Source organism: Rhea americana, unplaced genomic scaffold (assembly GCF_003343005.1).
Source record: "Rhea americana isolate MKP2758 unplaced genomic scaffold, rheAme1 scaffold_119, whole genome shotgun sequence".
NCBI classification, from domain to species: Eukaryota; Metazoa; Chordata; class Aves; order Rheiformes; family Rheidae; genus Rhea; species Rhea americana.
In genome coordinates, this window is record NW_028185250.1 from 2,722,839 (window position 1) to 2,743,466 (window position 20,628).

A 20,628-nucleotide genomic window follows, 5' to 3' on the forward strand; every position below is an offset into this window, starting at 1 on the left:
CCCATGGTGCTTGTTGATGTTGGGATCTGGCTGTCCTTTTGCCTGAGTATCAATCTGCTTCAAAGGAACCAAGTGCAGCAGAACTATAGTCAAAATAGGAAGCTCTGTGAACAGCAGAACTAAGGAAACCTATTTTCCTGTGGATTATGTCTCGTGGTTGTATTCTCTGATACAAAATAAAGATTAATTTCACACTATAGCTATTCCCTCCGGGGGCAGTAGAAAGATGTCATTCTTTTATGATCCTTAGAAAATGGAGATAAGGAAATGCTGATAGCTGTTTCTGATAGAGAATAGGTCTATGCATATGTTTGCAGGCAAAAACAAACTTTTGCAGAAAAATGAGAATATACTTTTAGATATCATGAACTTCTCCCAGTCATAAAAGGACCTGTTAAACATGAAACACAGACCTGGAATGGATGTTCTTAAGAAAGACTTGCTTTCAAGAACACTGTAAGAGAGACTATGACTTACAGACAAAAAAAAAGAAGTATAACTTTATCATCCATAGTTGCAATTGTAAGAACTTGATGAAACAAGACTAAACATAAGAAAAAAAAAATCTCATCTTCCTCCTGTCAAAAAATTTAGTTGGCTCATATTAATGAAATTATTGCCTGTATGAACAAAGAATATCATGTCAGAATTGTCACACGTCACATGCGATTTATTGGACTTTTATGATTTTAATGAGTTTGAATGCAGATTTTGAGATTGGAGCAAATTAGAATTCAGTGTTTCAATCTCACAGGAAGTTCTTTTGGTCTGAAAAGAAGTTTTCATTCCAAATCAGATGAGTGCTAAGAACTTCTAAATTCTAAATATGTTTCCACGTGGATTTTTTTTTTTTTTTTTTTTTTTTTAACACAGAAGGGAGTGGCTTTCTGCCCTTAAGTCACTGGAAGACTCCCTGAGCTGACCAGGCTAATGTCAGCCTGTGGAACTGAGGCACATAGAATGAGAAAGCCCTGAAGTTGAGGGAGCTTCCCAGGAGGGGACCTTTCCAAAGGAATCTGGAAAACCTTGTTTGAGATGTGGATCTCGGGCGTCCTGGTCTCCAAGTGAAGCAGCAGCTATGTGCTGACCCTGTGCTGCTTTCCACAGTTGTGTTAATGGCAGAAATGTGATGCAAGTCTCAGAACAGTTGTTAGTAGGCATTAAAGATTCACCAGTCTCCTCTACATTCCCAAATATTGCTTATTCTCTATATTAATTTCATTTCACATCATTAAGAAAAGTACTGCCCAATCTTAGTGAGAAATGTCATTCTGTTGAGCGTGTTTTGGGCTCCAAGTCATCCTCAAACCAATAGCTACCACTCTTCAAATCCAGCTTCCACACTTTGATGAATGTTCCCCAAAACAAGGGATATAGTGTGGTTTTAAATCCCCCAAAATACTGCTTTATGTTTCCTGCCCATTCCTCCTTCTTATTCCTTTTCCATCTCTGTCTCTTCTTTCCTTGAGTTGTAGCCATTTTGAACGGGGGCCACCTTCCCCTTTGGCCTGAGAAGTGAACTGGAAATATTTGAGTCTCAAATCCAGGTCCAATACATTTTAAATGTTTTGTCATTAAGATTCAATCTATGTCAGTGAAAAGTGCCCACATGAAAGTGAAATTAACTGAATGTATCCCCCTCTTGGTAAATAAAATAAAAAAGGAAGTAGGTAATGGAGAGAAATATAAGGAGTATTAACTGGATACACTTCACATCTTCCTGAAGCCAGCCTGGTGAATGTCTTTTCAATCTATGTTTCATGAGAACACTTGCACCTTGAAGTATTTTTAAGAAYCAGGAAGCTGAGCTCCATTGTGCAGGATCATGCTGGCATGAACTGCTGGAACCAAGCTGTCCACCCAAAGCAATAGAAGAGAAATTGCTGTGTTTCTGTTGGGAAATTGGCTCATGTGATGGAGGAGGGCTTTTTCCCCACTTTATTCTGACAAAACCACTTTTCTTGCCCTTTGTACTTGTTTCCTAGGTTTTCCTTAACCTTAACATGGGTTTTCCTCAACCTGGCTCTAACCTCAGTCTTGATTCCATTCAGAGGTTGTAGTTCTTCCCTTTCCTGTCAGTCTTTGCAGTTCCTTCCTCTTTCAATATGTGTTGGCTGTCCCTGAGCTCAATCTAGGGCCTGAAATTCTACATTTGGACAGATCTGTCTCTGTTGTCAGGTCAAAATGACCTATTTGTGGAGCAAATCACCCTTCTGAAATTTTTTCAGCACTTACTGTGGTTGCTTCCGCTTCTCTCCAAAGCATCAAGTTTTCTTTTGTGCCTTCTGTTCAGATTCCAAGTCAGAATAGGGAAATGGTCCACCTGATCCAGACTCTTATCTTTGAGCTAGATCCAGCTGCCTTTTCTCTGTGGTCATGGAGGGCCTTTGTTTTTCCACTTTGGAGGGGGTTGGGGATTGGAAAGGTAAAAGAATTTGGAGTACTCCTAGAAGAAGGATTCATGTCTTCTGTGTTTTGTAGCAATTTCAGATCCTTCACAGAGCAGGATATGTGTAAATAGTGTAAGTAGAAGGGGGCAGGTAAAMCTCTTCAGTTCCTCTTGCTGCTTCCTTCCTCTCGGTGAAGGAGCACACCTGTCAAAGAGTACCTACATAGTTTGAGGAGGGCTGTCAGAGAGCTTGAATACTGCTTTGCATTCTGGAGAAGTTGTYTCTTTCCTTTTGCAATATTCCTCACAACCTAACCATCTAACCTGAGGGCTGGAGCCCAGCATTTTACCCCCTAATGAAGATAATCAGTAACTACTTCAAAAGGAAGGAAAATCAATTCTTCCAGTCCTAATGTGCTGTTTCTGAGTTGGGTTTGTTTGGATCCACATTCAAGTTACCCCTCTAAGCCTTAGCAGTGTTCCTGTTAGTATGTTACATGAGATATATGAAATGACTTCTAATATTCTTCTGGCTTAGTCCTCCTGAGTCRTGGCAAAGAGGAGTTTGGATGCACTTTGTTCTCACTGGATCTTCCATCCCTTCAACCTGCCTTTCCAGCTGTCTGTCCTGAAAAGAATGTCATGCTATCAGCATGCAAAACTATGTGCTCGGGATTTGCRTGTTTTTACTCTGCTGTTGAAGGCAGAGTGCACTTTATGTCCATGATATTGACAGTGTCCACAGAATGATTCTGCAATGTCTAGAAGCTGCTAAGCGGCAGTGTCCTGCCATCTAGGTGCCTTTTGTTAATGGGAATGGTTTCTTGATAAAACGATTATCTTGTGCTGTATTGGTTGAGATCTTCATCATTCAGTGTTGTGCACAAAAAGCTAGAGAGCTGATCTGGTGGGCAAAGCTGCTGCAAAAACCAAGCAGAATTAAYTACCTTTCTGCTTGCTGCTGTAGTTAAATTCAGCTTCTGAGAAGAGCTCTTGTTGCTTGTCTGATCTTACACCATGTTTCAGAAAGAGCAGTATGGATTATAAAGAGCAAGTTGCTTGTTCTTTAATAAAAATGAAAGCTAAAATTATTTGGCAATTCAATCAAACAACAGTGATTTTTTTTTTTCATAAAGATTTAGCTGAGCTTGGCCAGCTCATTTCAGATGTGTGTTCTGGCCTCTGTGGCTCTTCTTCCAAACCTGGCATTTCTGATTCCCTRTCCACCCCTCCTTTCCCTCCCACACGCTTGACCTCCAACAGCATTCCTTCACTTGTCTGAAGACCTTACATGTCATTTCTCTCTCCCTCACCCCCCAAGAATGTGATCCTGGCCTGAGCTTTCTAATTGTGTGTAGCAAGGATAAAACTTCTTGCCTCGCTTGGCTGCCCTCTTGTTTGGAAACTCACCCTAAACATTTCCACATGGTTTGCACTCATTTTGCAAAGCTAGAGGGTTTCTTTTTCCTTTAAACGTCTTCTTATTTTTCGAAAAAAATCCTCCAGCTTTTTCTACCTTGGGCTGCTGGCACTGACCTTGCCTTGTTACTGTTTGCATTTCTTTTGTACCTTTCTGCAGCTGAAATCTCTGTGGGCTTTTAAATCTGTCAGCAGCCGCTACCAGGCTCAGTGTGCAACTTAGCTCACTGTTTTCACAAGTTTCCCAGCCCTGAAAGCTTTCCAAATGAGGCATTGTTGGGCTGCGTTAAAGAGGTATTGTCTCTGCTTGGGCTAAGTTAGTGTGGGTGCCAGAATCTGCCTGTGCAGCTTTGTTAGTGCTACAATGTCATCTTGATATTGGAAGCCTGGATATTTTCCTCTACAAATGCTTTTAAATATAGTGTGGGGGACAAAACTGCCAAAACTGATCATTGAAACATTACTTGAAGCTTGTCTTTATATTGCACAGACTCTCATTTAGACATCTTCATCTGTCCCTGGTTGTGCAGGCCTGAATGATCTGAAGATTATTATTTGTTTAAATCCCATTAGCACCCGAAATTGCTAGCTGTGATTGGAGCCCCATCGTGGTCAGCGTTGAATAAACGCACAGCAAGTAGCAGTTCCTGCCTTGATGATTTTATAGACAGATTGTATAGGAGAGGCTACATTGTTACCAGCCTTTTACAGAGGAGAAACTAAGGCTAGGGGAATTCAGTGGTATATGCGGAGGGAGCTTGTGACAGAGTTGGGAGTCAGTTTCAGATTCCAGCATTATCCTTYGTTTTACTGATATAAGATGGGAAAACCACTGAGAGGGTATTTGCTGAACCCAGTTTTCTTAACAGAGTCTGAATCTGTTGGTCTGTTCAAGCTGGCAGGGAACTAGTTGTATGGAGAGCAGTCCTTTACTTGAAAAGCCAGTTGYGTTTTGCTGGGGAGTGTGTGGTTCGGAGGACAAATGTCAGGGGAACAGAAACTTTTCAACCTGTAGGTTGTGTTTGACATTACTGCCACTAGACAACTGTCTCRTGGCCTTTGTTTAAAAGATTTGCTGATTTCACTGTTCTCTTTCTAGAAGATCAGCCTTGGGAAGAAACAAATCACTATTGTTTTGGTTAGTCTCTGCTCAGAACTAGAAGTGGCATACATTTTAAATGTATTGATAACGTTAGCTGGGAGATTGGGCTGGGGCATGCTGKCTGGAAAAAAAAGATGTATTGACTTTTTAGACTTTCTTAGAGAAACACAAGGAACATCTGTGTTATGTAAGCTAGTGCTTTGAGTTTTTTCACTTCACTCATTTCATGACATGTAATTTGTTGCCCAAAATGTGATCTTTCCCATCCCTTTGGGGATGCTGATCCTTAGTAAGGGAAGTTTGGCACTACAGTTGTTCAGGCTTTCCCTCTTTATAGGTTCTGCTCTGACAGGGAGTACTTGCAGCAGCAAGACAAAAGTTATGAAACCAAATTCATGATCAAAGAGATGGGGGAGAATGCAGAACTTTGGAAGGGACAGTCTTTGGGAAGCACTAAGTCTTTTGATTGAAGGATGGTGAACATGCCTAGTCCAGATTGCTCCCAGTGTATGAGAAATTATCAATACAGCTGTTGACTGTTTTTTTTTTTTTTTTTTTTTTTTTTTTTTTTTTCACAATCTCCAGGATGAATTGGATCTCACAGATAAGAACAGAGAGGCTATGTTTGCACTCCCTCCAGAGAAGAAATGGCAGATTTACTGCAGCAAAAAGAAGGTACTACCATTTTCCTGATTGAAGTAGCTAACCAATAAATTCTGTGTGTCTGTAAATAGTTACTGACATCCAGGTTTGAACTACATGTTTATCCACTGTTTTCTTTCAAGAACATGAGAGTGATGTGAGGATTTATACTGGCATGGGTATTTTCACAAGTAGTGTATGCACGAATGATTTGTGAAAAGCACATTAACAAGTTAAAGTTGTATATTGTCCCATTTTGAATCTTCCATGGTTTTTCTTTGAGCTAGAAGAAAAGCTATCATTGAAATATTTTAAAGAATATTTAAAAATTTTTATTGCCTGCCTTACATGAAGCTCTTTGTAGAATATCTGTTGCTGAAATCTTTCAGGTTATCTTCAGATATCTGTAGTGTACATAGCAATAATAATAATGATGATTTAAAATCTAGTTGTTCAGGACTTTCCAGAGCTGATAGAAAGTGTTCTGTATTGCACTGGAAAGTGAAGAATACCTGCTCATATAAATTTGTGTGTGTTACTTCTTCATTCCAAGTCTTCAAATTTCTGACAAACTAGTGAAAGGGTCGGTATATTACACAGTATTTTTCACTCTGAGTATCTCATCCCTAGAAAAATGATGACCAAGAGAATTGAGAAGCTGTATCACTGTTGTGAAACATGAAAAAGAGGTATTGCTGCAAGAGTGATGTGGCAGAAACTTTTTGTTGCTATAGGAAGGAAATAGATAGTAGGAAATAAAGATAGCCCTGACAATATATGTTCATGTTAGAGGAAAAAGTATGGCAAGTTTGTTAGTTTTATTTCTCAAGAATGTGTAACTCCATATACTACCATGTAACAGAAGCTGAAAGAGAAGGTTTAGTTTTCTCTACTATAGATGGCAGTTTCAAACCCAGATGTTGATCCTTTTGGGGTCATTGTATTTGCTGCTGTTCACGTACTTGTTCTGTGAGTAAGTCAACATCTTTGGTGTCTGAGACTGCCAGCCTGGCTTAGTTTTTTTTTTTTTTTTGCAGTGCAGTTAAAGAAGGCTTCAGTCAAACCATATCAGATTGATGTTTTGTGAGTAGGTTGCTTTTGGTTGATATGCATCACACAGAGAAGTTAATAGCAACAAATAAGTTACAGAGCTAGCAATAATCCAGGAAGCGCAAGAATATTCTAGACTCAGTTACATTCAGTGTTTTCCATTCTTCTTCCTGCTGATACATAGAGCTTCCACATGAAGGAAAGGTACAGGCTGCTGTGATTAATGTCTGCTTTACATTTTTGCTGGCAGGCTCAGCTGGCTTTTTCAGCTCTAGTGCGAGAGGATCTATTTGTAGCTGTCTTAGAGAACCACACATTCCATCTCCTGGACCAGTCAGTTTTGGCAGGAAGCTTCAGACTTTAATGTATTTAATATGTTGGTTGGATTCACTACATTACACTTTTTTTACGGCAGTGGATTTGATATAAGAATCCTGAAGACCTCCAGAGTTAAAGGAGCTACACACTGGAAAATCTTTATAATGCATGTTAGTGCAACCTCAGTTAGCTGAACTGTAGCTATCCAAAATGATGTGCTAACTGGAACAGGATACTGTTGCCAGATGTCTATTCATTACACTGCAGATACTTTCAATTACTTGAAACCTTAACTGTCTGATATTATTCATTGTTTCCCTTCACAGGCAGTCAGATGATTGCTGCTGACACCTCTGTCTCTCTCTAGCTGACTGCCTAATGCTCCTACCGTCACTGTTTTACAGTGACAGAAAAGTGAAAAGTGTGTTGCAGGCTGTCCTGTAGAAAAAAACTCTCTTCCCTGAAGAGTTTGTATTCTAATTTTAGCCACAGAGGGCCTGATTCTTCACTTAAAAAAACAAAAAAACAACAACAAAAAAAAACCTCTGTCAGCTCTCCAGGATAAGCGCCTGAAGGGCTCTGTCTTGCTGGGTGCTAAGTTCTCCAAATTCTCTGAAATGTGAGAGCTCTGTGTCCCCCTGAGGAAAAGCTTTGTTATGCTTCAGGGAAAAACACTATCAACTAGACGGTCAAGAAGTACAGCTTGAGAGACCCTTTTACATCCATTAATCTAAGATGCCTTTTCTAGTCTACTAGTCAACTGGTGGAAGATCAGAGCTCTCAAATYTGCTATAAAAGTAGCAAGACTAGTGGGTTGTCTTAACTAAAAAAATGTCACTTGCAAGAATGAAGATCATACACTGTTGTTGGCAGACTGTTCATTTATTATTTTGACAGTTAGGCTTCAGATATAATCTTTTATGGCACTTGTTCCTAACATCSTTGAAGAAAGTCACTGTTGTATCATAAAATTCATTCCACCTGTTTCTGATATCAAACTATTATAAATAAATGGGAAAAGACATATAAATGTGTGTATTTGAAGTTGTATGCCAGTTGTATGCCTGTTATATGCCTGCTTAAYCAATCGGATAGTCCTGTGTGATGGAATGACTGGCTGCGTAGATGAGGGCACAGCAGTGGACGTTGTGTACATTGACTTCAGCGAGGCTTTTGACACTGTCTCCCATAAGATCCTCCTAGAGAAGCTCAGGAAATGTGGGTTAGACGAGTGGACTATGAAGTGGATTGAGAACTGGCTGAAAGGCAGAGCTCAGAGGGCTGTCATCAGTGGCGTGGAGTCCAGTTGGAGGCCTATATCTAGTGGCATCCCCCAGGGCTCAGTACTGGGTCCCATCCTGTTCAACTTCCTCATCAGGGACCTGGATGAGGGGATGGAGTGCCTCCTCAGCAAGTTTGCTGATGATACCAAGCTGGGAGGAGCGGCTGACACACCTGAGGGCTGTGCTGCCGTTCAGAGAGGCCTGGACAGGCTGGAGAGTTGGGTGGAGAGGAACCTCCTGAGGTTCAACAAGGGCAAGTGCAGAGGCCTGCATCTAGGGAGAAATAACCCTGTGCACCAGTACAAGCTGGGGGCTGACCTTCTGGAGAGCAGCTGTGCAGAGAAAGACCTAGGAGTGCTGGTGGACAGTAAGTTGACCATGAGCCAGCAATGTGCCCTTGTGGCCAAGAAGGCCAATGGTATCCTGGGGTGCATTGGGAGGACTGTTGCCAACAGGTTGAGGGAGGTGATCCTGCCCCTCTACTCAGCCCTGGGGAGGCCTCATCTYGAGTACTGTGTCCACTTCTGGGCTCCCCAGGACAAGAGAGATGTGGAGCTACTGGAGAGAGTCCAGCGCAGGGCTACAAAGATGATCAGAGGGCTGCAGCATCTACCCTGTGAGGAACGACTGCAAGAGCTGGGCCTCTTCAGCCTGGGGAAGAGAAGCCTGAGGGGGGATCTTATCAATGTGTATAAGTACCTGAAGAGAGGGTGTCAAGGGAACAGGGACAAACTCTTTTCAGTTGTCCCATGTGACAGGACAAGAGGCAATGGGCAGAAACTGAAGCACAGAAAGTTCCACCTGAATGTGAGGGRGAAYTTCTTCCCTGTGAGAGCGACAGAGCACTGGCACAGGTTGCCCAGAGAGGCTGTGGAGTCTCCTTCTCTGGAGATCTTCAAGGCCCGCCTGGATGCAATCCTGTCTACCATGCTCTAGGTGCCCCTGCTTGAGCAGGGAGGTTGGACTAGATAATCTCCAGAGGTCCCTTCCAACCTTACTGATCCTATGATTCTATCAACATAGCTCCCCAAATCAAAGTTCCATAAGGCTCAAAAGAAATTCAGATATAGATTGAAATTAGTCATTATGCGTGGTAACTACAGAGGGATGTTGCTATTGTATCATGTAGCCAAGCTTGCTTTGGTGACTTTTTGGCCATTCTAGTTTTGCATCTAAAATCACTATTACTAAAAACAAATTCTGCACAATTTGGTCTAAAGATGTGGCTGCTTCAGCTACTAGCTTTAGAAACTCTATACTTTCATTTGTGAAGTAGCTATTTGCAAGGAATAAAGGCTACTCTAGCGGAAAATGTTGATGTGTTCTCTGTCTCAGCTATTCCTTTACTTTGCCATTAAAAACCTTTGCAGAGTGCGTTATAAGAGATACAGTTGTCTTCATTTGGATCAGAAGGATCATTAATCAGTTCCTAACTGCTAGCACTCTCTATCCAGTCTTATGTGTTTTAGATTGCCTCTTTCTCTATAGTATGAACTTCCCTTGATACCATACTGGAACATCAAGGTTAGAAGTAAAGCCTTATATAGACAAAATGCAAATGATGACATCCTCACCCAGGTCGTGTAGCTCAATTTGGTTTTGCTTAGAATAATCTTCATATTTCACAATCAGTTGAAACTTAGATTTATAAAAAACATATACCCCACATTTGTAATTTCTGTAAAATTCCCTCTGAATTTCCTGAGAGTTACATCTTTTGCAGGAATTAAATCAAATGCTAGACCGTGCATTCAGATGTATTTATTTTTAAATAAAAACTTTCTGATGGCAAGATTTAGAAAAATGCGATTACTGAGTACTGTTTTAGCAGGAGCCAGTATTAAGGTGCATTATCTTTTTGCATATTGGTGAAGTAATTCCATAGAAAGAAAGTTGTCTGCTGAATTATTTGGTCTGTTAAATGAACTCATATTAGGATTTCAAAACAAACAGAAGATGCAGGTATTCAGCACACATTGCTTTGGATGCAGTCTGCATTTTGAATAACGAGGCATCATTGTGCAGGCTATAGTTTATTAATTTCTGTACAATCTGACTAGCTCTTAGACTTATTACTATTGGAAAGCAAGTCAAGTTGTTTTCTTTTTATGGCCTTTGCCTGCCTCATAATTTGTAAACCTTCAGTTGAGAAGATTTCATTAGGAAGCAAGCATATTTTGCAAAGTTAGACAAGTTATGTTTTTTGGACTTCTGTGTTTCCTTGAGAAAAATTGGTAGCAAAAATCTTTCCAAAGTACARTCAGATTGTACTAGCTGTATCATACAGCTCCTTTCCAAACACAGAAGAACAAACAGTGAAAAGCTCAATCCTAATAACTGAGTATGTTGAAATCTCCTAAATATTTGGGGGTTATCTGATACTGTTCTGATCTTAGTTGTACTCTAGAATAGCTAGAATAGCTGTTTTGAGTCAATTATGCTTTACCTACTCAAGCGAGATAATACAAAATCAAGTAGTGAAGCAATAATCAGCACCCTGCAGCTTTGTAGAAAGGGGCATTTATGGTATCTGAAAGAAGAGTCTGTACTTACAATTCTCAAACTGACAATGTTTTTCTGTTGGTGGTGGTGGTGTTATGGGGAAGAGATCTAGAGAAAGACTACCCTCCGATAGCAGAGCAGACTTAAAAAATTCTGAGGAGAATTTCTCTGAAACATATGTTGTACTAGCCAATGTACAGAAAAAAAGAATGTCTGTGTAATTCCATCACCTGCGATTATTTTTAAAAATATTTATCAGTTAAACCTTTTTCTGTCTAATACATAAAAATCTAATAAACCGAGCTTGGGAATAAAAATCAGGAAATTTTTGGTTCTAAAATTCTTTGATCTAAATTGCTGTGTAATTTCAAAGACCTTCCGATTGTTATGTTTACATATAAACACATTTGTCTGTATCTGAAAGAAACTTTTTAAGTAGTAGGGAAGTTAGGAAACCTCATGGCTATCTCCTGGGCATGCCATCCTCTCATACCCTTTTCTTGCACGATATACATGCGCTTTGGCCTTATGCCACCTGCTTTTTTCTGGGGAGGGGATCAAATCTCAGATCRTAGAATCATAGAATGGTAAGGTATTTTCAGTTTAAGAACTTTTTGTTCTTTTACATTGTTATACCTGTCTGTCTTCTAAGGTTTTCTTATAGAAATGGATTTGTGGTGARGTCACCATACCTGGGAGGGCTCACTACAAGGGGCAGGAGGAATCAAGTGGAAGGCACTCTCATGCCTTACAGAACCACTGAGGAGTCTAAGTCCTGTAGGACTGAGGCTGGAGTTGCTGCAGTCGGGGTAGAGTGTGTCCCAAGTTCAGTCCTGAAAGAAGCTTTTCCTCMCTGCCATTAAGTGCTGCATCATCCAGTGCACAGATCTCATTTTCTCATGTAAGGGCTGTATCTAGTCCTGTGTTAGGCTTCCAGATGACTTTAGGAATTCTCGCCTTAGTTAGGCTTTAACTTTTAACAGTTTTCTACAGATTTTTTATAATATTTGCAGCTCAATTTCACAAACTCCCACTTTGGTTCCATGCTGGCTGTCTAACATTAATGAAGATAATGTCTAATGTCAGGCTTCTTTTCTTTCTTTGAGARTTTCTCTTTGAACTTTGCCGCTCTGGTTTGCATTGTCAGCAAAATATCACTGTAAAAAAAGTATAGCTTGATATTGTGCAGCTATATATAGAGCAAGATRCTTCTGTCTTCCACCCTCATGCCCAGGCCTTCATTCATGTTCCTGTAGAACCATAAGCAAAATCTCCAGTCCAGCACCAGCCCAGACTATGTTACTGCTATAAACCCTATTTGAAACCTAGCCACAGTTCCAGCTTTCAGAGAGAGCATTTCACCCTTAACTGTGCTTGAATCCTCCCATTAAAATTGTAAATGTTTATAATRCAAAAATTAATCCACATATATGTATGTGTGTATACATACACACACACATGCATATATACACGTGCATATACATACATATGCATGTATACACACACACACACATATTTTCTGAAGGAATCTGAGCTGCTTTCACAGATTTGATATAATTACTTTAGTCTGCTGGGGACATAGCAGAAGAAGGATGCAAGTATCAAACCTGGAGTCCTCCTGGCCTTTGGAGGAGACTTTTTAAAGTGAGTCAAAGTTCCTGCRCACAATGTTTGTTTTGGGATTGCTCTATGCAGTATTTAACCTGTAAAGTGTACTTTCAGCTTGGGTATGATAGAGAGGCATTTGTTTCTCAGCTAAATGCGAATCGACAGGGCTGAGGTCTCTTCTCTGTATTTAAGGCTGCATATGGAGGCTGTAAGTCAGAGCATGGGGATGCATTGCATCTATTGTGTTTAGGTGTGAGCTCTGTCATTCTTGTTGTAGGAGAAAGCGTTCATTTCCTTGGGTTCCTACTTTATCTTATGTCTCTGACATGGGGATATTCAGCGGAAGATAGATACTCCCTAAAGAAGATAGAAACTGAATCTTCATCTGGTCTCATTTAATGATATAATATACCAAATGAAGATCACACCATTGTGTTGTCTGAGTGTGGGTTTTTTGGTTTTGTGTTGTATGATCTGAACTGTGAAAGCCCTTTCGGTTTCATCCTTCCTTCATGAAGAGTGCCAAGCAGTTGTTGGCTCATAATAAATGAAGTGGGTGGTTTGAGGTTGTATTGTTTTCAATTTTATCTTCTTGCAAGACAATTTTCCCTTTGAAGTACTCTTAGAATCTGTTACTGATACGAAATCTTAATCTGTTCTTGTTATGGTTTTATAACTGTAAGGAGCATTTAATCTGCCCTTATRAGTTCCTTTCTTTAGAGTTGTTATTCCACACTCTGGTAGCAGCAGACATGAACACACAAGATAATTTACTGCAGTATTTGAGAAGCCATTTATAAGGAATTCCAGTTTCATGGGACTTGGATGTGATGTCATTAGAGTTTTTCTACAAGGTTGGAGTGAGGTGCTTTGGGGGGTGGAGGATGCTCTTACTCTCTCTGAGAAGACTGAAAGAACAAAAAAGAGTCCTCACAGTACACATGGTAGCCTAGAAGTGGTAGCATTTGGTAGGCAGCAGGAGACTAGAGCAGCTGTGTGGGGCTGGGAGAGCTTAGAGGAAGTGTTTTGGTGGCTAAGTGATATCTGATGTGTACAGGGCAAAGCTTGCCCAGTATATCTAAGCTAGAGAATTAGACTTTAACTGAAGTGTGTAGTGCTTCAGATGACTGTCTCTGTTCCTGCTGATGCTTTAGAAGCTTGTGGTTATCAACATGTTCAGTCAGCATTTTGATTTAACTCAAGTGTTCAAATTTTACCTGGACAAGGCCCTCAACAATCTATTCTAACTTTCAAATTGGCCCTGTTGGTCCCTTCCACTGAATTGTGATTCTATGAATAGATCATAAACCAAACTAGGAGAGCAGCTATACGGCCCTATAAAGAAAGGGGCAACAGTAAGGCTCTGTGCAACTCTGTCTCCTGTGTTGTTGCTTTGAGAGCAGCTCCTTGAAGTAAGCCATAGCAGAAACTGTTATTCGATCTCCTCCCAGTGCCTCAAATTCATATTCACTCATCGTCTGAGTGACTGCATCACTTCCTTAGCTCAGGAGACTGGCTGGTGAGACAGTCTGAAATGCGGCATTTTTCAGATGAATTCTCTGAAAATAGACTTGTTTTCAGTTGAAAATAGAGTTGCTTTCAGTTAGCCTATTGCTCAGTGGAAATCTCAAGATACTGGTAACTCACTGTGGGAGGATGTTGCCCTTTGCAAACCACTGCATTCTTTCAGCTGGATGTTTGGAAAATGCCAGCAATTGTGGAGTTAACTTGTTTTTTTCCCACCAGTGTCTGTTCCTTTTTTTGTTAACAGAATGACTTCATGCTCAGATGTTTGGGATGATTTGTTAGCTTGATACTGACATCGGGTCATTCCAGTATCTGTAGTCTAGGTATTGAAGATGGGCACATGGCTTCAGATGTTACTCTATTATAAGTAAAAATAGCTTTTACACCATTAAATTCAGAGAGTCTGACCTATGACAAACACAGGATATAATGGGAAACAACAAAATTCATCAAGAGTGTCACTAATGCAGCAAATGAACACATTTCCTGATGAGTGGTGTACTGGGGTCTTTTCAGTCTGAAAGGGATGTTTGAATGGTGGCACCTGTTAATGTGTGCCAAAGTCTGAAAGAGTAGCCTCCAAATTTGGGCAACACGGTTACCACAGGGTAAAATAAAGCATAAAACAGTATCTGTTTCCCTCTATGTCTCTTAATGTAGAGAAGATGTTCTGGCTGCAAGATTAATGTCTGAAATCACATAAGAAATCATCTTATTCCCTTATACATTCACATAATGAATTTGGATATCTTTTTTTCTCATCTCACATCAGTATAAATTTACTGAAGTTGACCCTGTTGATCAGCACATGTGAGAAAAAAAATTTGGCCATTTTGTATGATTTATCATTAAGTACCTGCAATTGCATCTTGATTCTTTTCCTTGGTATTTTTGCTGCTATAAAAAGTACTCCAAAGTGGTTACTTTGAGATATGACATAAAAAGCTTGATGATGTGAGAGACCTTTCCTAAAAATATATGTTTTTTTTTTTACCAGAAATACTCTTGTAGCAATTTAAAGGATGAGCTTGGTGCCAAGGAGAAAAGGAAGAACAAATTAAAACTACCTGCAGAATTCAGCTGATATACCATTATTCCAGCATGGAATGGTGATGCCTAGAAGACCGTGTTGTAGCAGATATTAGAGGAGATAAGGAGTTTTTCCAAATCATTCTTTTTGCTGTTTTTTTTTCCATGTTGCCATGCTAACAGTTGTAGACTCATTTATTTATTGTGGGAAAAGGGGTTATTTTGGGTCAGAGCCTTGAAATTATGTATTTATTTATTTATAATCAGGAAAAGTGTCCCCCCCCCTCCATGGGAACAGCATGGAATATTCTTAATTTCTTCCTCCTTTCCCTCTTTTTCTTTGAAATTGCCAACAAGAAAGGTTAGCTGTTGCGTAGAAAATAGTTCTCTAACTCTTTAGTTCCAACTGCTGAAGGCATAAATTCTAAAACTTGCCATGATATTTGTTTTAGAGATTCTGAGTATGTAGATTTTGGGCGTGCAGCTTTAATTTTCTATCTTTTCCAGGTGTGTTGCTACTGTTCCATTAACAATTCTCAAAAATCTGGCCCAGAATGCTCTTGAGTTCATGCAGTTGGAAAATTCTCATCATAATGCCTAATACTGTGTTTTTCATTTGGCTTGCTTTCTGTGGGAGTTTGGGAGAGTTCAGTGGGAGCAGATTTGACTCTCCAGGGGAGAAAGCAACAACAACAACAAAAAAACATTTATCCAGCTGTCACCCTATGAAGACGGTATATTTTACTGTACTTAAAAACAAAAATAAGAATGAGCAATCTGATTCTGCTGTATGGGAACAGCATGTAAATGCTGATTGTGTGGTTTAGTTATTGCCACTGGATTGTGTTCTGTCCTTGTCTGTCCTCTTGTAAAAGTTCTGGGTCTCCACAATCCAAGTATGAGTCAGTCCTCTTGATGGTATGCAATAATAATGTACAGTGGGATTCTCACCATTCAGATTAGTCTCAGGTGGACAGGCAAGATCAAAGAATATGTAAGTAACTAGCATGTTTCTCTGGTATGTTAGAAGCAGATTTGGTACAGACAAGGGCTCTCATTATGCTCTGCATTCTAACTTTCACTAAGTGCTCAAGTTAACAACTTAAAAACCATTGCCTCTCCATCCAAATGTGTTCTCCTGTCCAACATCTCTCAGCTTTTCCAGGGCTTCAGATAGTTTGGCTGAGGTTTACAGGACGGAAACAAATAGAAAATACGTAGCAACTTTCACCATCCAACTGTCATCTCTCTTAGTAGGGGACCCAAAGCAGAAGAAGAGAACTAGAGAAAGAAGGAGTATCAGTGGAAAAAAACAGACAGTGGACATGTTGTCCACAGTGTATGGACAGTGAAGAGAAACATCTTAGACTTTGGCATTAATAAACTGTGTGTGCTTCCAAAGGATGTGTCCTAGGTATCTGTGCTAGCTCTAGGTAGGTATATCGTAAGTGGTTCCATTTGTCTTTGAGCAGAGCTAGTGAAGTTTCATTCCCATCATCAAGTTACAGGCAGACTAATCACCTGGAACATTAGGTGACTTTTCATTTCATTTTAGGAAAGATTTAAGTGGTTGCTTGCCGGAGGTAAACAAAGCTGGACAGAAAGATAAACTTCCAATGTACGTATGTGGCAGATGGGAGGTACACGTATGCAGACTGTCTTCCTTCTGTGGCTTTTCATTAAGTTCTCAAAAGAATGTCAAGAGAATGAGAAAGGGAACTGAAGGAGAATTCTTTCTTACAGTCCAAATGACATAAATACCAATAGGATAGGTGTATAGTTCAAAACAGGGCTGTTGGAATGGGAACAAGGTAAGTTGAAAGCAACAAGGTGGAAGGGAGAAGAAAAAAATCCAGATCTGTATCCACAACATGTTGGCTATAAGATAGTGTAGTAATCTGAACAGGGGCACTACTAGAATAGAAACATGCAATAGTTTGACATAGCAGAGTCAAAGTGATGGGGCAACAGAACTTAGATGTTAATGAAATAATAATAAATTTCTCACTGTTGCTGTTTCTTAGGGTTTGTTGGAATGGTGGCAGGTTGTTGTCTTCATCTGTTACAGAGTACCGATGTCTGACCTCAGGCTTGCTGCAGGTTTGGGTGAACTGGGCTGTGGTCCAGGAGGATGACTTCAGTCACTAGCCTAGCACTCCCTGTCTCTGGGAGACATGGGAAATTTTTCATGTTTACATGAAAAATTCTGTGTCTTCCTCTGAAGACCTTGTTTAAAGAATGAGCATAGATTGACTTCCTGACTATTAGGGCCCTCCACAATGGACATTTCCCTTCACCTCCAAAATAAATAGATGAAACAGGGTGAGGGAAGGTAGGCTCTGAAGAATTCCTTCATTGAATTAGCAGGGAACTCATGAATTATTTTATTTGGCAGTTATTTAAATTATATACCTGACTGCATAATATCAGTTGACTTATTTGAGACTTGTGAAAAGGAGCATATAAGAGGTTTTAAACATGAATACAAAGTTCAGCTAACAGGAAAGAAAGATCTGTCAGCAGCAGTATAGTCGGGAGACTGTATCCAACAAGAGGCCAAGTTCAATGACAAAGGTGAAACTTTCAGTGGGGGAATGATGTGAAATRTTGGTAGACTTCAACTTGGCAAGCAAGCTTTGTCCTGAGGGTTGAAGGAGCTGGATAATTCACTGTGGCCTCTGTTGTGTATTTAAGCAGACGGTAAACACAGGGGGATGTCTTCTTGTTCACTACACTCTGCCCATAAATCAATGCCTTGTTATGGTAGGATCCCCATCCTATAGCACAACTAAATATGTTTGCATAGGGACAGGCACACTTGCACTTTCTATAAATAATGAGAGGAGGCTGATGCAGTCAGTCCTGCCAGCAAGTTTACATCTGTTTGCGTGATGAGGATGATAAAGAGCCAACAGAAGAGGAATGAGAATGGCGCATAAGGGATTTCTTAGAACTAAAAATGTGCTGTGTTGCCTTGCTATAATATAAAGTTCCTTAGAACAGGATTCTCTCCAGTAATCTATGGAAAGCCTCATGCCAGACACACTTACTGTAAAATTTAATTGTATTTTAAACACTGTGATTATACAGTTTATTTAAATCAGTGTTTGAGATTTCTGAGCTTGCCGAGTTTCAGAAGAAAAAAAAAAGAAAAATTAACCCTTATATTCAACTAATAAGAATGCAGCAACAACCTTTTAGCCTGCCAGATGTAACACTGCTGTCCATTTTCAGTGTGGAAGTCCTTGTGTGTGCGTGTGTGTATGAGTGTGTGTGTGTATGCTTGTGTAGAGGAGCTGGCATGTCTTCTGGAAGAAGGGAAGAAGCATGATCCTCCTCTCCATTAGACTGATACCAATTAGAACTAATGAATTTCATATTATTTTGAGTGTTACGTCAGTGCTACGTGAGGTCAGAAAGGGCACATCATGTATTTAAATTTAAGACCTTTAGAGAGGCTGCATCTCTAGATGCTTGTGAAGAGGAAAACATGATGAATATAATAAACAGTTCAAAATAAGGCATGGTTTTAACTTTACTAGAAAGTTTCCCACATGTGGTAGGGTAAACCATCTTTTAAAAATGACTGGTAATCCATTTTAATTTCTGAAGATTGGTGAATTTAGCAGCATTGAAGGTTCTTTCAGTATCTAAGCAGGAATCTTTATCCTTCATAAATGAATCTCGTTTTCACTTTTATTCTTTTACAATCTATCATACCTTGTGGCAGTGAGTTCCATAATTGATTTGACATTCTATAGTAGGAACAATTACATGAGACCTCTGATTCTTCCTTAAAGAATTGGTAACTAGCATCAGAGGTCATTACTAGGCCAGTCATGTTACTGGCAGCAGGGGAGAAATCAGGCTAAAGGAAACAAACAAACAAACAAAACAAATAAAAACACCCAATCAACCAACCAAAAAAAACCTTGGTCTATTAGGTAAAATATGTGTGCGTTGTAATCCAGTGAACTGGAAACGTGTACGTTGTAACTGACCTTTATGAGAGGGATTTAGGCCTACTCAGTTGCATGCTCCATCTGGTAATAAATGAATATTCCCTCTTAATAAGTTGCACAGTAGATTGCTTTTGTGGCAAAAGGATTATTATCTGCACATCAATAGTTTAATTCCAGGGAGGGAAGTAATGTTTGTTTTTCTCACTCTGGCTAAATTGTGCTTAAAAGACTTGGATATAACTCCATTCCTAAAACCCGAGAGTATTTGTGTAAATGCTAGTCATAGAGTCTGAAAAACAGACCAGTGACTGCATCTCTCTAATGAATGGCTCAGTCCTGTGGTCTGTCCTGTTTCAAAATTAGCATCTCTTGGGAGCTGTTTGGCTTTTTGGAGGTGTAAACTGTCTGAAAAGCTTGGATCTATTGTAGCTCCGCTTCTGAATTAGTATTTCATCTCACAGCAGATCAAACAAGTTTGGAGTCTTTAATGAAAGTGCTTTTCATTTATGCAATTTCATCTGCTCTGAACTGAGATATAGCCAATAGGTTGAAGAGTGTTTTAACAAAAAAGATAAATGTTTCTTTGAAAGCTAGACTTCTCCTTAAACTGAACTTAAGGAAAATTCAGAAAGTCWGTTATAGAAAAAAGGAGAATGGTGATTTGGATGAGAGTACAGATTGTACAATTTCAGTGTGGATTGATTCTTGGCTGGGACTGGGAGCTGTGTGTTTTTCCCTGTCTCTGCTGATCTCACTGAAAGAGGGGCTGAAAAAACTAATTCATGAATTTCTTTGAGGACTTTCGTCACTTTAGAGTGCAAGGTGTTACTGTATTGCAGCATATTCAACATTAGCGACAGATGTTGTATTGAACTGAGTCTTTTTAAAAAGCATCTGAAGGGAGCAGAGTCGATGTGGGAAATATAAATAAATAAATAAATAAAGCCCACTGCAAACAAAAACTCCACCTTGTTTATAGTGACTAGAATGCCCATGTGGAGAACAAGGTTCATATCTCTAACTTTGAACCAGAGAGAACATGGACTTGAGTCTCAATCCTGCACATATCAGTTGAAAGTTTTACTAGCTAAATTGTTCGGAAGAGTGTGGGAGGTCTTCATCTGGAAACAGACTCTTTCTCCGGCAAAGCTGTCATCTCAGCTGATGTAAGTCATGTTAAAAGTTAAAGTTTCAGTGAACGGGCATTTTCCAAAAAATGTTGCTTCATTGGAAAATCACCCCTTATTTGTAATAAGGATCCCAATTCCCATTGCATTTTAATAGGAGTTATGAAACAGCTAGCTACAAGGACTTAACTGTTATGCCAAATAACACATTCCACCTTTTTCTTAAAACGTGTTAGTTTCTTGTAATTAATTGAGCCACATGATTTATATTTTTCATACTATATGTGATGAGGTTGACCCTTCATGCCATATAAAATAACCAGTCTTTCAGCTCTGTGAGATACTAGAATGATGCATGCAGATTAATAGAAGAAGCACCATGTGAACTTTAAGGTGAGTTTTGCAGACAAATTCAATTCTTTGTGACCGAAGTATAAATTTGAACATGCAGTCTCCTGTCATGATAGAGTGAACAAGCTGAAATAGGAATTTAAATTTCAATAGCCTTATTTTATATTCTTCATCTGTTTTTGTGTGCTGTTTTTTTACTAATGTACAAAGCAACTCAGTACTTAAAACGATTTTCCTTGCCCACAAAAGATTTTAACCCCACATTTTGTGGCATCAGATATGTGGCTTATCCACCTTCCATTCTGAGCAGTGCAAAATA

General features: G+C 39.6%; 1 protein-coding gene across 6 annotated transcripts in view; it reads left to right on the forward strand.

The window, feature by feature from the left end:
- Positions 1-20,628, forward strand: part of DAAM2 (dishevelled associated activator of morphogenesis 2) — a 212,589-nt gene that overhangs the window by 101,503 nt on the left and 90,458 nt on the right. For all 6 annotated transcript variants that reach the window (XM_085320666.1, XM_085320657.1, XM_085320692.1 and 3 more), the window contains one exon: positions 5,496-5,585. In XM_085320666.1, the coding sequence (XP_085176792.1) occupies positions 5,496-5,585 (90 nt within the window). The remainder of the gene's footprint in view (positions 1-5,495; positions 5,586-20,628) is intronic.